General features: G+C 39.0%; 1 protein-coding gene across 2 annotated transcripts in view; it reads right to left on the bottom strand.

Annotated features, from left to right (window-relative positions):
- ZFYVE16 (zinc finger FYVE-type containing 16) overlaps positions 1 to 16465 on the bottom strand; it is a 645028-nt gene that overhangs the window by 415432 nt on the left and 213131 nt on the right. For both annotated transcript variants that reach the window (XM_053701456.1, XM_053701457.1), the window contains 2 exons: positions 1271 to 1517; positions 39 to 161 (listed from right to left, as the gene is read on the bottom strand). In XM_053701456.1, coding sequence (XP_053557431.1) covers positions 39 to 161; positions 1271 to 1517 — 370 coding nt within the window. The remainder of the gene's footprint in view (positions 1 to 38; positions 162 to 1270; positions 1518 to 16465) is intronic.

The raw sequence follows: 16465 nt of genomic DNA, 5'->3' as shown, positions 1-16465 counted from the left end.
ACTTTGATATTACTATGTATTCTTTCCATCTTACTTACAAGTTACGATCATGATATTCACAAGCAGGTTAGCATTTATTATAAATGTCAATGGGTTAGGTCCTTCTTCATTCAAAAGCAGTATCACCTCTGTATCTGTGGGAGAATCTTCTACCAAAGCATCTGAAACAGAGTTTACTTTTTCAGTTAGTTTTTCCCCTTTTTGAATTTTGCAGAAAGATACATTTACCCTATGTAATAATATAATGAGCAAAACAATGGTAACTATAAAACTTAGGGAGCTCATTATTAAACACTATACAGGTGGCCCTCGGTTTACAACGGTTCAATTTGCGCCGTTTCAGAATAACAACCATTTTTATCAGTCATGTGACTGCTATTGAAAAGCATTGAGAAGCAGTGCATTGATTAAAATAGCCAGTAGGTGGAGTTGTCCGCTAGTGTTGCAGCAAAGATATGCAAGCCAAGCAAGCTGAAATTAAACAGTTTAACCAGACCTGAGCTATCGAGCATCTTGCAAAGGAACAAGATCTTCCTGTCTATAAATCAGTCCAGATTGGAATGCATAGAAAGAACTGTTTGCAGAAAAATGCAAGTAAAGTCTGTGTTGTGTGATTATTTTATTAGGTTTATAATGCTGTTTAGCAAATGTTTTTGTTCATTTAACTTAGTTTAATTATATATTCTGTGTTGTGTGATTATTTTATTAGGTTTATAGTGCTGTTTAGCATTTAAAGTCTTCATTTCAAAGCTTCAAAAATAATGTATTAGGTGTTACTTATGGCAATTTTGAGAGGGGCCTGGAACCCAACTCCCTCACATTATAAACTGGGTTTCAATTTACAACCGTTTCAATTTACAACCATTCCTTCTGGAACCTAACCCCGGCATAAACTGAGGGCTACCTTGTAACTAAAGGGGGGGGGAAACTGCTTACTGTAAGCACAAAACATTTATCAATTTCAGATTATAATATTATTTTGAAACCGTTATAGTTGAAGATAATTTCATGTAACATATCACAAACATTTCTTGCAGGTTTTCTAACTTTAAGTATTACAAATTTACTGAAATATTCTGAGCTTCAATGTGAGCTACTCATGAAGAGAGGAAGGAAGAGAAATGTTTATAAACAGAATCTATAAATATATATTAATATTTATGCAGAGTCAAATGCATACAAATTAAATGTAACTGCACCTACATTTAAAAGTTAGAAGTAAAATAAAATGAATTCATAAGATGAATTTTTGAAAGCAATATATACTAACCACCGCTAGCCCCGGGTGCCAGTAATAGAGGTGGCAGACCTTTGTCATCATTTGGAATGAGATTAAGATCTCTACTGACACTCTTTTCAATTCCACACAACATTGTATAATCCGATGAAGAAGACACTTTAAAGGCACCTGTGGATTCAGGTGAAGGCACTTGTACACACAATGCTTCTTCTGGAATGTCCTCTGGCTTTGTTGGCGAATCACATATTGTTTTATGACCAACAGACGAACAGGCAGCCTGTGAGGTTAATTTTGACTATTAATATTTACACATTCAATTCATAATAAACATATAAAGAAAAAAGGTTTTATGAAAAGCTAAACCTAGATATATATTTTGGCTTTTTTGATAAACCTTTCACCCCCCCCCCCCCATTTAAAGGAAGGCACACTATGTATGAAAGTAGATCCTCCACCCTATTTTTATGTTCTGTTAAAAATGGAGGCAGTTGGAAATGGCAATCTAGATCCCTAATCTACTCCCCTACTACTACTACCCAAAATTTGACATATATAGGAAAAATGTTCCCTTCTTTTAAATGTTTTTATTCAGGTAAAACTACAAGGGACCAAACTCATAATCTCATCTTCTTGTTATAACTTTATTAAGTGTGCATATGTTGGTTATTAGTTACACCCCTGGAACAATTCTCTTCATTTATCGTATATGCTACCCTTGTATCATAACCTGATGTTTATTCTTTGCTGACTCTATTACTATTGTACGCATAGTATTTGTGAGTATTCTGTTAAAAACACACAGCAGAAGCTTTCTTAATTCATTTAGAAACAAAAAGTGAACAAACTCAAAGTTTGTCTGGAATCCTTGGAAACATTGATATAATACGTCAAGGCTCTAAACACATCCATATTGAGAAGGAAGAATTCTTAGGAATAAGACACAAAGAAGTGACCACAGTTTCCATACTTAAAATTATTTAGGGACACAACCTTAGGAAGAAAATCAAATATGGTTCTTAACACTGATAAAAAAAAACACTGGTAAAAAAACCACAAATAAGAAGAACCACAGGAAATTGCTAAAAGAGCAATAAAAATCACTGACAAATTCTTCTGCCAGATCTTGGAAACTACTATGGGAAGAAGTACCAGAGGCAGAAACACACAGCTCCATTGTCTTTTCAGCTGGCCTATCAGAGCACCCACAAACCCTGCCTGAGGATCCCTTGACCTTGCAAAGTATCTGAGCAGTATTGCCGAGAGGCCATCAGGACAACCTTTCGGAAGACCCAAAAGATCTACAATCTGATTGAACCCTTCCAGATGAAGATACCATTCTCCCCTGGATGAAAAAAAAAATGATGCCTGAGAAAAATATGGTTCCCAATTAAAACACCCCTGGGATGTGAACTGCTGAAATTGGAGAGCAATTGGCCTCTGCCCAAGAGAAGAAAAAAAAAAAAAAAACACCTTTCTTCATGGCTTTCCTCCCCACCTTAAGGAGATAGTCTAGTCAAAATTAAACTTCACAACTCAGATAGAACATGCAATTTTAAGCAACTTTCTAATTTACTCCTTTTAAGTTTTTAGTTTTTTTCCAAAAAGCTTTATTGATGTGAAACATAGATACAAATACCCGTTAAAAGGGTGTACAAAACAGGTACAAACAAAAATTTCTTATCAACGGCGTTGAAATACATAACGTTCACATCTATATATTATATTCTCATTCAACATGACAGACGTCATGAATGAGATTACAGAAGCTAGAAGTTTTTCCCATTTTAGTGTAGATATCTATGTTAATATGTTAATCTATTTATTGAAGTAAATGGGGAAAAGGGTTATGGGAGGGACCTGGGAGAAGAAAGACGAGGGGGGGGGATGAGATGAGGAGAGGGGGAAGAGGGAGAGAAGGGAAAAAAAAAAAAGGAACCCAAGTTTAATCTAAGGGCCGTGTGGAATTGTGTCCAAGTACATATCCGAGCGATTAGGGTAGGAACTATATGGTGTTGTGCCATAACGCCAAAATCATTTCATACAAAGCCAATTTGTGGGTTTTCAGATAGTGGTATCTTTCTAAAAGTAGGACATCGTCAACCTGAGAATGCCATTCTCCCAAAGAAGGGGGGTTTTGTGTCTTCCATTTTTTGGGGATTAGCTTCTTTGCGCTTGTGATCATTATTAACAATAGAGCTAGATGTGCTTCACTTTGTGTTTTTGGTAATGAAGTAAAAAGCAAAATTTCAGGTGAATTCGGAATTGTAAGGTTTAGGGTCTCAGAAATTTTCTTCAATACCCCCGCCCAAAAGGTTGATAATTTTGGGCAGAACCACCAAATGTGTAAAAGAGAGCCTTGCTCACCGCAATCCCTCCAGCACGTGTTGTTAAGGGCCGGAATTATTTTACGTAATCTTGATGGTGTTAGGTAGTTTGATATGGGTCTCCTGAATACCCGAAGATACCGAGGATTTCTCAGTTTGTATAGTATGGAAATCAAATGCCTTGGAACTCTCTCCACAACACAAAGTTTCTCAAATGAGGTAAGTGCCTTTCCTAAGTCTGGTTTGTATTTATGTATAGATATGTAATTTATCAGTTGATTATAATGCAACCACGAGGAAAATATCGTAGGTTGACGGTCCTTCAGTCTGTTCTGGGGAATGACCCTCCCGTTCTCTACTACCCCATGGATAGAACCTTCTTTTAATTTATAAGGTTTAATCTCACGAAAGCCTAGCATATGGAAGGGGAGTTCTGGGGTTTCCAGTATTGGTGTTAAGGGAGAGTGTTTCGTGGAAATATGTGTAGAAGTAGCTAGAATTGTATCCCAATTACGAAATGTTTCCTCTAATAGGTGGTAGTCAGAGACAGCATTAGGACGAAACGAGGGAGGCAACCAGGCCAGTGAACCCATATTATTTACTTTGAGAATCTATTACGCCAATCTATTCATGGGACATTTCGAAGCAGAATTTTTATAGAAGATTCATAGACGATATTTTTATTATCTGGAAAGGAGATTTGGAATTGGAATTAGTTAAGCCTATTTTTTGAAGACTTAAATAAGAACACCCTTGGCCTAACTTTTACACATGAATTTAATACCTTTCAAATAAGCTCCCTAGACATAGAAATAAGGACAGAAACATTTTTTTAAAAAGTGGACTCCAATAATTATGTCCACAACCAAAGCTGTCATTACAAAAGATGGAAAAACAATATCCCAAAGGGTCAGTTTTTAAGGGTAAAAAGAAATTGCACCAACATTGATGATTATGATACACAATCTGAAAAGTTATCCAATAAATTTGCAGAAAGAGGCTACAAGGATGAATTAATACAAAACTCTAGAAAATTGGTAAGAGAATTAGACAGGAACGAACTACTGTTAGGAAGTAAAAAGAAAACCAAACAAAGGGATAGAGGTAAAGACATAATTAATATTCCGTTCATCACCAATTTTAGTGCTCAACATCCTTATATCAGACGGATCATCTCCAAGCACTGGCATTTGATAAGGGAAGACCCCATATTAGGCCAAAAAATAAACAAAAAAAACTGAAATAATTTTTAGAAAAGCGAAAAATCTTAAGAGTATCCTGGCACCAAGTGAGTTTAAATTAAAAAAAAAAAAGAAGGTATATGAACAAGACCTTAAAGGTAAAGAACTAAAAGGCTTTTTTCCTTGCATTAATTGCAAAGCCTGTAATCATAGCACAAAAACACAACAAATAATATCATCTAACACAGAGAGAACTTATGATAATAATATTATCAGGTGCTCGGACAAAAATGTTATCTACCTAAGCCAATGCAAATGTAATTTACAATATTTAGGACAGACCAGCAGATTATTAAGAACCAGAATCGGAGAACACTTGTTATGCATAGAACATGGTAATGACAATACAGCCCTCTACAAACATTTTAAAGAGCATCATTACAAAGACACAAAAGCATTGAAATACTGGGGTATCAAGAAAATTTACACTGACCCTAGAGGAGGAAATATTCAACAAAAATTATCAAAAAGCAGAGGCAGAACTTATTTATAGTTTTAAAACATTGCATCCATATGGCCTAAACTCTGAACTCGATCTGAATCAAACATTATAAATATAATCCAAACGAAATGTATCATTATGAGCCCTCAATTATGCCAGAAAATATCAGAACCTCTAATCAAGTTTGACAAGAAACGAATTACACCATATAGTAATGATTCAAGCTTTAATAATGATTTGAGCTGCATTTTTATACACTTACAGTCCTGAGCATTTGAACAAAATAGATAATTAAATCAATATTAAACTTAACCTGTCATCCATTATAATAACCTTATTGGAATAAGTATCACAAAGAACACCACATATAATAATTAAACATAATTAATGAATCTTAACCAGAAAAATAAACGTACTACTTTATCTATGTATTTATGGGAATTTTTGATGCTTTACGAATTGAAATACAAATTGATTATAACTTATCCAATATACTTATAAACATGGAATTGATAAAAGAAGGGATATATTACAAAAAAATAAGGAGCAAAATGCACTACTTTATCTATATTTTTATGGAAATTCTGATGTTTCATGAACTGAAATACAAATTGATAGCAACCTATTAAATACACATATAAGCATGGAATTGATAAAAGAGATATATTAAAAGAAATGACAAACTGAATTGATCTCAACCTATCAAATATACATACAAGTCTGTAATTGATAGAAGGGATAAACAACAACAAAAAATAGTGGAAAACAATATTGACAACAATGTAATTAGAAGGAAAGAAGAAAGGGTTAATTAAGGAAGGATTTAAAAGGAGGATTTGAATTCCAGTCAAGTATCTTGACAAAGGCACCCCGCCGAAACGCGTAGATCACCTGACCAGAAATCCACTGGATCTGCTTGTGTGCACACACCAACCGGTATTTGAAAAAAAAAAAACGGTAAAGAACGTTGGAAATAGAAACACTTCTATTCTTCCCTATATCTACTAAAGAGACTTACCAAAGGCTAAACAAGCAGGACGGAACCTTAGGAATATAATACCCTGAAAGGTTAGCCGTTGTGGAGCTTGTTTTTATACAGATTACCGTTTGCTGCAGTATTACCAAAGATACCCTGACCAGCCATACATTAGGAGCACCCCTAGCGAAACGGAGCCCTAGGAACACCACTCCAGAGGGGCTAGCTGTTGTGGAGCTTGTGCCAACTAAATTGTAAGTAAGGCGGCAGAAAAAGGAATACTAAAAAACCAATGATCACATCTGTAATAATACCCAAGGAAAGTACACAGGAAATTAACTTGCAACAAAATAACCTTCTCACCTTCTATGTGATACAAACTACAATAGATACTATCTACAGTTAAACATATTGTTACTTCCACTAACTAAATACAAAACTCTGGATAAAACACTAAAGACTTGTTACCATATCAAGTGAATCCGATTATCCACTATACCGATCTTCACCTAATAATAGACCTTCTTATGAAAGACTTAATAGCATCAATTCCACCTAACAAATCCTCACATAAATATTCACTGATCTTGAATTGCATTTATCCTGAATTGCATTTGCCATAAAATTGTATTTTTCATAGTCTTATATAAATTATCAATGTACATAGAATATCTTCTGGACACCGGTGTCTATATTTGATATGTGGTTTTAAAAAAGTTAAGATTACATCAAATAGATTTTATATTAAATTTATTAGGACATGTCTTTTAAACTATTTATGAATTTATGCATTTAACTGAATAAATATTCTCTAACTTGTAAAAACACATACCTTGTAATTATTATCTGAATAGGTACATTGTTTGAAATTATCACTGAATAGGAACATTCACATTTGTTGTCCTATAGCGCCACCTACTGGTTTCATAATTTTTTATTGTATACACTATCTTTTGAGGAGTTTTTAGTGTCATTTTTGGTGCAGCTGCTATTTCTAATAAGTTTTTGTTGACTATCAAATTCTATTTTCACTTACTTTGAGATCCTGCCTGTCTGTCTAATAGGATCCATGCTTTATGTTTTACGTTTTGTGCCCATTCTACAATCCTTTGTAATCCAATTGCTCTCCTATATGAGGCGATATCTGGTAGGCCCAGCCCACCTCTATCTCTCGGGAGGTACATAGTGTGTTTTGACAACCTAGGTTTGACGTCAGCCCATACAAATTGTTCAATCAGTTTCTGCAATTGAGTTATGTATCCCCTGGGAAGTGCAATAGGCAAAGTTTGGAAAAAACAGAATTTATGTTTACCTGATAAATTTCTTTCTCCAACGGTGTGTCCGGTCCACGGCGTCATCCTTACTTGTGGGATATTCTCTTCCCCAACAGGAAATGGCAAAGAGCCCAGCAAAGCTGGTCACATGATCCCTCCTAGGCTCCGCCTACCCCAGTCATTCGACCGACGTTAAGGAGGAATATTTGCATAGGAGAAACCATATGGTACCGTGGTGACTGTAGTTAAAGAAAATAAATTATCAGACCTGATTAAAAAACCAGGGCGGGCCGTGGACCGGACACACCGTTGGAGAAAGAAATTTATCAGGTAAACATAAATTCTGTTTTCTCCAACATAGGTGTGTCCGGTCCACGGCGTCATCCTTACTTGTGGGAACCAATACCAAAGCTTTAGGACACGGATGAAGGGAGGGAGCAAATCAGGTCGCCTAAATGGAAGGCACCACGGCTTGCAAAACCTTTCTCCCAAAAATAGCCTCAGAAGAAGCAAAAGTATCAAACTTGTAAAATTTGGTAAAAGTGTGCAGTGAAGACCAAGTCGCTGCCCTACATATCTGATCAACAGAAGCCTCGTTCTTGAAGGCCCATGTGGAAGCCACAGCCCTAGTGGAATGAGCTGTGATTCTTTCGGGAGGCTGCCGTCCGGCAGTCTCGTAAGCCAATCTGATGATGCTTTTAATCCAAAAAGAGAGAGAGGTAGAAGTTGCTTTTTGACCTCTCCTTTTACCTGAATAAACAACAAACAAGGAAGATGTTTGTCTAAAATCCTTTGTAGCGTCTAAATAGAATTTTAGAGCGCGAACAACATCCAAATTGTGCAACAAACGTTCCTTCTTTGAAACTGGTTTTGGACACAGAGAAGGTACGATAATCTCCTGGTTAATGTTTTTGTTAGAAACAACTTTTGGAAGAAAACCAGGTTTAGTACGTAAAACCACCTTATCTGCATGGAACACCAGATAAGGAGGAGAACACTGCAGAGCAGATAATTCTGAGACTCTTCTAGCAGAAGAAATCGCAACTAAAAACAAAACTTTCCAAGATAATAACTTAATATCAACGGAATGTAAGGGTTCAAACGGAACCCCCTGAAGAACTGAAAGAACTAAATTGAGACTCCAAGGAGGAGTCAAAGGTTTGTAAACAGGCTTGATTCTGACCAGAGCCTGAACAAAGGCTTGAACATCTGGCACAGCCGCCAGCTTTTTGTGAAGTAATACCGACAAGGCAGAAATCTGTCCCTTCAGGGAACTAGCAGATAATCCTTTTTCCAATCCTTCTTGAAGGAAGGATAGAATCCTAGGAATCTTAACCTTGTCCCAAGGGAATCCTTTAGATTCACACCAACAGATATATTTTTTCCAAATTTTGTGGTAAATCTTTCTAGTTACAGGCTTTCTGGCCTGAACAAGAGTATCGATAACAGAATCTGAGAATCCTCGCTTCGATAAAATCAAGCGTTCAATCTCCAAGCAGTCAGCTGGAGTGAAACCAGATTCGGATGTTCGAACGGACCCTGAACAAGAAGGTCTCGTCTCAAAGGTAGCTTCCAAGGTGGAGCCGATGACATATTCACCAGATCTGCATACCAAGTCCTGCGTGGCCACGCAGGAGCTATCAAGATCACCGACGCCCTCTCCTGATTGATCCTGGCTACCAGCCTGGGGATGAGAGGAAATGGCGGGAACACATAAGCTAGTTTGAAGGTCCAAGGTGCTACTAGTGCATCCACTAGAGCCGCCTTGGGATCCCTGGATCTGGCCCCGTAGCAAGGAACTTTGAAGTTCTGACGAGAGGCCATCAGATCCATGTCTGGAATGCCCCACAGGTGAGTGACTTGGGCAAAGATTTCCGGATGGAGTTCCCACTCCCCCGGATGCAATGTCTGACGACTCAGAAAATCCGCTTCCCAATTTTCCACTCCTGGGATGTGGATAGCAGACAGGTGGCAGGAGTGAGACTCCGCCCATAGAATGATTTTGGTCACTTCTTCCATCGCTAGGGAACTCCTTGTTCCCCCCTGATGGTTGATGTACGCAACAGTTGTCATGTTGTCTGATTGAAACCGTATGAACTTGGTCCTCGCTAGCCGAGGCCAGGCCTTGAGAGCATTGAATATCGCTCTCAGTTCCAGAATATTTATCGGTAGAAGAGATTCTTCCCGAGACCAAAGACCCTGAGCTTTCAGGGATCCCCAGACCGCGCCCCAGCCCATCAGACTGGCGTCGGTCGTGACAATGACCCACTCTGGACTGCGGAACGTCATCCCTTGAGACAGATTGTCCAGGGACAGCCACCAACGGAGTGAGTCTCTGGTCCTCTGATTTACTTGTATCTTCGGAGACAAGTCTGTATAGTCCCCATTCCACTGACTGAGCATGCACAGTTGTAATGGTCTTAGATGAATGCGCGCAAAAGGAACTATGTCCATCGCCGCTACCATCAACCCGATCACTTCCATGCACTGAGCTACGGAAGGAAGAGGAACGGAATGAAGTATCCGACAAGAGTCTAGAAGTTTTGTTTTTCTGGCCTCTGTTAGAAAGATCCTCATTTCTAAAGAGTCTATAATTGTTCCCAAGAAGGGAACCCTTGTTGACGGGGATAGAGAACTCTTTTCCACGTTCACTTTCCAGCCGTGAGATCTGAGAAAGGCCAGGACAATGTCCGTGTGAGCCTTTGCTTGAGGAAGGGACGACGCTTGAATCAGAATGTCGTCCAGGTAAGGTACTACTGCAATGCCCCTTGGTCTTAGCACCGCTAGAAGGGAGCCTAGTACCTTTGTGAAAATCCTTGGAGCAGTGGCTAATCCGAAAGGAAGCGCCACGAACTGGTAATGTTTGTCCAGGAATGCAAACCTTAGGAACCGATGATGTTCCTTGTGGATAGGAATATGTAGATACGCATCCTTTAAATCCACCGTGGTCATGAATTGACCCTCCTGGATGGAAGGAAGAATAGTTCGAATGGTTTCCATCTTGAAAGATGGAACCTTGAGAAACTTGTTTAAGATCTTGAGATCTAAGATTGGTCTGAACGTTCCCTCTTTTTTGGGAACTATGAACAGATTGGAGTAGAACCCCAACCCTTGTTCTCTTAGTGGAACAGGATGAATCACTCCCATTTTTAACAGGTCTTCTACACAATGTAAGAACGCCTGTCTTTTTATGTGGTCTGAAGACAACTGAGACCTGTGGAACCTCCCCCTTGGGGGAAGTCCCTTGAATTCCAGAAGATAACCCTGGGAGACTATTTCTAGCGCCCAGGGATCCAGAACATCTCTTGCCCAAGCCTGAGCGAAGAGAGAGAGTCTGCCCCCCACCAGATCCGGTCCCGGATCGGGGGCCAATATTTCATGCTGTCTTGGTAGCAGTGGCAGGCTTCTTGGCCTGCTTTCCCTTGTTCCAGCCTTTGGGCTGGTCCGTTTCTACGAAAGGGACGAAAATTAGGTTTATTTTTGGCCTTGAAAGGCCGATCCTGAGGAAGGGCATGGCCCTTACCCCCAGTGATATCCGAGATAATCTCTTTCAAGTCAGGGCCAAACAGCGTTTTCCCCTTGAAAGGAATGTTTAGTAGCTTGTTCTTGGAAGACGCGTCAGCCGACCAAGATTTCAACCAAAGCGCTCTGCGCGCCACAATAGCAAACCCAGAATTCTTAGCCGCTAACCTAGCCAATTGCAAAGTGGCGTCTAGGGTGAAAGAATTAGCCAATTTGAGAGCATTGATTCTGTCCATAATCTCCTCATAAGGAGGAGAATCACTATCGAGCGCCTTTATCAGTTCATCAAACCAGAAACATGCGGCTGTAGTGACAGGGACAATGCATGAAATTGGTTGTAGAAGGTAACCCTGCTGAACAAACATCTTTTTAAGCAAACCTTCTAATTTTTTATCCATAGGATCTTTGAAAGCGCAACTATCCTCTATGGGTATAGTGGTGCGTTTGTTTAAAGTAGAAACCGCTCCCTCGACCTTGGGGACTGTCTGCCATAAGTCCTTTCTGGGGTCGACCATAGGAAACAATTTTTTAAATATGGGGGGAGGGACGAAAGGAATACCGGGCCTTTCCCATTCTTTATTAACAATGTCCGCCACCCGCTTGGGTATAGGAAAAGCTTCTGGGAGCTCCGGCACCTCTAGGAACTTGTCCATTTTACATAGTTTCTCTGGGATGACCAACTTTTCACAATCATCCAGAGTGGATAATACCTCCTTAAGCAGAATGCGGAGATGTTCCAACTTAAATTTAAATGCAATTACATCAGGTTCAGCCTGTTGAGAAATGTTCCCTGAATCAGTAATTTCTCCCTCAGACAAAACCTCCCTGGCCCCCTCAGATTGGGTTAGGGGCCCTTCAGAGATATTAATATCAGCGTCGTCATGCTCTTCAGTAACTAAAACAGAGCAGCCACGCTTACGCTGACAAGGGTTCATTTTGGCTAAAATGTTTTTGACAGAATTATCCATTACAGCCGTTAATTGTTGCATAGTAAGCAGTATTGGCGCGCTAGATATACTAGGGGCCTCCTGAGTGGGCAAGACTCGTGTAGACGAAGGAGGGAATGATGCAGTACCATGCTTACTCCCCTCACTTGAGGAATCATCTTGGGCATCATTGTCATTATCACATAAATCACATTTATTTAAATGAACAGGAATTCTGGCTTCCCCACATTCAGAACACAGTCTATCTGGTAGTTCAGACATGTTAAACAGGCATAAACTTGATAATAAAGTACAAAAAACGTTTTAAAATAAAACCGTTACTGTCACTTTAAATTTTAAACTGAACACACTTTATTACTGCAATTGCGAAAAAACATGAAGGAATTGTACAAAATTCACCAAATTTTCACCACAGTGTCTTAAAGCCTTAAAAGTATTGCACACCAAATTTGGAAGCTTTAACCCTTAAAATAACGGAACCGGAGCCGTTTTAACACTTTAACCCCTTTACAGTCCCTGGTATCTGCTTTGCTGAGACCCAACCAAGCCCAAAGGGGAATACGATACCAAATGACGCCTTCAGAAAGTCTTTCTAAGTATCAGAGCTCCTCTCACATGCGACTGCATGCCATGCCTCTCAAAAACAAGTGCGCCACACCGGCGCGAAAATGAGGCTCTGCTTATGCTTTGGGAAAGCCCCAGAGAAATAAGGTGTCTAATACAGTGCCTGCCGATATTATAATATCAATAAAACCCAGATAAAATGATTCCTCAAAGCTAAATATGTTTTAAAACTGAATCGATTTAGCCCAGAAAAGTCTACAATCTTAATAAGCCCTTGTGAAGCCCTTATTTACCATCGTAATAAACATGGCTTACCGGATCCCATAGGGAAAAATGACAGCTTCCAGCATTACATCGTCTTGTTAGAATGTGTCATACCTCAAGCAGCAAGAGACTGCACACTGTTCCCCCAACTGAAGTTAATTGCTCTCAACAGTCCTGTGTGGAACAGCCATGGATTTTAGTTACGGTGCTAAAATCATTTTCCTCATACAAACAGAAATCTTCATCTCTTTTCTGTTTCTGAGTAAATAGTACATACCAGCACTATTTTAAAATAACAAACTCTTGATTGAATAATAAAAACTACAGTTAAACACTAAAAAACTCTAAGCCATCTCCGTGGAGATGTTGCCTGTACAACGGCAAAGAGAATGACTGGGGTAGGCGGAGCCTAGGAGGGATCATGTGACCAGCTTTGCTGGGCTCTTTGCCATTTCCTGTTGGGGAAGAGAATATCCCACAAGTAAGGATGACGCCGTGGACCGGACACACCTATGTTGGAGAAAGTATAATATTCGAGGTAGAATATTCATCTTAACACCTATTTTCCCTAGCCATGAGATATGTTTATTTTTCCAGGAGGAAAGGTTTGTGGCAATGTCTTTTTTAAGGGGGGCATAATTGTATTTAAAGAGGTCTGAAGGGTCAGATGTTAAATGAATGCCAAGGTATTTTAATTTGTGCTTTGCAAGTGTGATATTATAATCTTGTTGCAAAGATTGTATTATTTTTGGACAGGTATTTATGTATAATAATTCGGACTTAGATAAATTAAGGAGGAAGTTCGAAGCCTTACCGTAAACTCGGAGTTCATTAAGAAATTCAGGGATAAATTTATTCGCATTGGTTAGAGTGTATAAGACATCGTCGGCATACAGCGCCTGTTTGTACTCTGTTCGTTCTACGTTTATACCTGAAATATTATGGTTTGTTCTAACCTTGTGGGCCAATACCTCTATTGACAGGGCGAAGAGCAATGGGGATAGGGGACATCCCTGCCTTGTACCATTACTTATACAAAATGACTCTGACAATGTACCATTTATTCAAATTCTGGCGTTGGGTTTCGAATATAGTGCAAAAACTAAGTGCATAAAAGCCCTCCCAAAACCCATTTTCTCCATAACCCTGACGCAGAAAAAGCCAGCCCACCCTGTCGAAGGCCTTCTCCGTGTCGGTGGAGAAGAGCACTAAAGGGTTACCCGAGACCCTAGCGTGAGCAATCAATTGAGTTACTTTGATGGTATTATCCGTGGCCTCCCGTCCAGGGACAAAACCCACTTGATCGTTGCTAATCAAATCTGGCAAAAACTTATTTAGTCTAATCGCTAAAATTTTCGCTAACAACTTCATGTCTGTATTAATTAGGGAAATGGGCCTATAGTGGCTAGGAGAATCCCCAGCTTTACCAGGTTTAGGGATAACAGTGATATGAGCTTCTAAGAGGATATCAGAGAGATTGGGGTTATCCCTAAAATCGTTAAACAGGTCTAGGATTGGGCCCGCTATGACCACTTTAATTTTTTTTTTATAATAGGCCAAAGGGAACCCGTCAGGGCCCGGACTTTTGCCACTCAGGTAACTTTTAATAGCATTATACAACTCTTCGACCGTTATCGGGGAATCTGAGGAAAGTCTGAGGCTTCCTGTGGTAGTGAAGGAAGGTCAGTGACCTGTAAATAAGAGTCAACCACATTCTCTTGCTGGGTCAATGCGTCACTCTGGGAAGGCGCATCAGCTCGGTCGTGATTATTATATAAGGAGTCATAATATTTATGAAACTCAGAGGATATTTGAGCACTGCTGTGTAAAGTATGCCCGTCTGTAGATTTAATAGAGTGTATATGGGATCGAATTTGTCTTTTTTTAAGGGATCTAGCTAGGATTCTACCTGGTTTGTTTCCACCCTCGTAATAGTATTGTTTCAAATAAAGGGATTTTTTTTCGTGTGATTCAGCAAGATGCTTTTGGAGTTCCAGCTTCACTTCCTTTAGTTGGGTCTTTGTGTCATTACAAGAAGGATCCGATTTGTGTTTAGTTTCTAGAGAGCTTATCTTGGACAGTAACCCACTGTATTTTATTCTGTATTGCTTATTGAGTAATGCCTTAATGCTCCGCGTATCACGCTTTTATGTGCCTCCCATATAATCGGTTTGGATGACGAGGGATATGTATTTATCGCAAAGTATTCTTTTAGGATCTTTTGCATATCATCAGATAATCAAAATTTGTTTTGTAATAGGAATGTCCGGCCATAAGATCGAACATGTAACCGGTGGTCAGACCAGGTGATGTGACCTATAGTACTTTGATCTGTGATTGTGAGGTCGAAGGAATCAGTGTAAATATAGTGAATCCTAGAATAACTATTGTGTGGGATGGAGTAAAGAGAGTAATCTCTTGAGTTAGGATAAAGCGAGTGCCAAACATCATGTAGGGCCGTCTCTTTAAGAGTGTTATTGACCTGTCTAATCGTGGAAATAGGTGTGCAAGAAACTCCCCGTGAGGAGTCCAATACTGGGTCAGATACTAAGTTAAAATCTCCAGCTAGGTATGTTATTCCCCTAGAATGTTCTAATAAAAGGTCAGATATCTTCTTCATGAAGGTCTCTTGATGTAATGACCAAAAAGAGTGCCCACAAGTATTAAGTAACGTCCCTCTGAATCCCTCTCAATGTGTGTCAATTGGAATGGGATTGTTTTATGAAACAACACGCCAACACCCCCTTTCTTACTCTACCCTGATGGAAAGTATGCCATGGGAAACAGGGAATTGTGCCATTTAGGTTCCTTTCCTTTTTTATAATGTGTTTCCTGTACTAAAATTATGTGGCTTTGTAATTTGTTTAACTCTTTGAAAGGAATAGAGCGTTTGCCCGAGTCATTAAGGCGCTTTGCATTAATGGTAGTGAGGTTAATAGAGTGATCTTTAAATTTACTGGGTTTATTTTGGGTATCCTTTAAAAAAAAAAAAAAGAAGAAGAGGGGTGGTAAGTAAGGGTAAGGACAGGGAAGAGTTACAGTGGATGGAAGGAAAAAATAGAGAATAGGGTAGAGGAGAAGATCTCTATAGAGAACTTGTTAAGTAATTAGAAAATTTAAGGACTAGTCAACATTGTAGATTTGCATAATTAACACATGCATGATAAGAAGACAATGCAATAGCACTTAGTCTGAACTTCAAATGAGTAGTTAATTTTTGTTAAATAAATTGCAAAGTTATGTCTATTTCCACTCCCCCTGTACCATGTGACAGCCATCAGTCAATCACAAATGCATATACGTATATGCTTTGAATTATTGCACATGCTCAGTAGGAGTTTGTGACTCAAAAAGTGTAAATATAAAAAGACTGTGCACATTTTGTTAATGGAAGTACATTGGAAAGTTGTTTAAAATTGCATGTTCTATCTGAATCATGAAGTTTAATTTTGACTTGAGTGTCCCTTTAAAGTACAAACAAGAGCGATAAGAGAATCTTAGTAGCACGTTTTGAAAAAATTTTCAACCAACAAATTAATAGGTACAAGAAATAGGGAAAAAGCCCCTTAACTGACGTAAGTTATAGAAACGTACATATACTTATAGCACATTAAAATTGGTAAAGCAACCGGGAGCAAACCGGGACAGATAAACTGGGTAACCTTTTAGAA

Source organism: Bombina bombina, chromosome 2 (assembly GCF_027579735.1).
Source record: "Bombina bombina isolate aBomBom1 chromosome 2, aBomBom1.pri, whole genome shotgun sequence".
NCBI lineage: Eukaryota > Metazoa > Chordata > Amphibia > Anura > Bombinatoridae > Bombina > Bombina bombina.
This window is presented reverse-complemented; position numbering and strand designations above follow the sequence as displayed.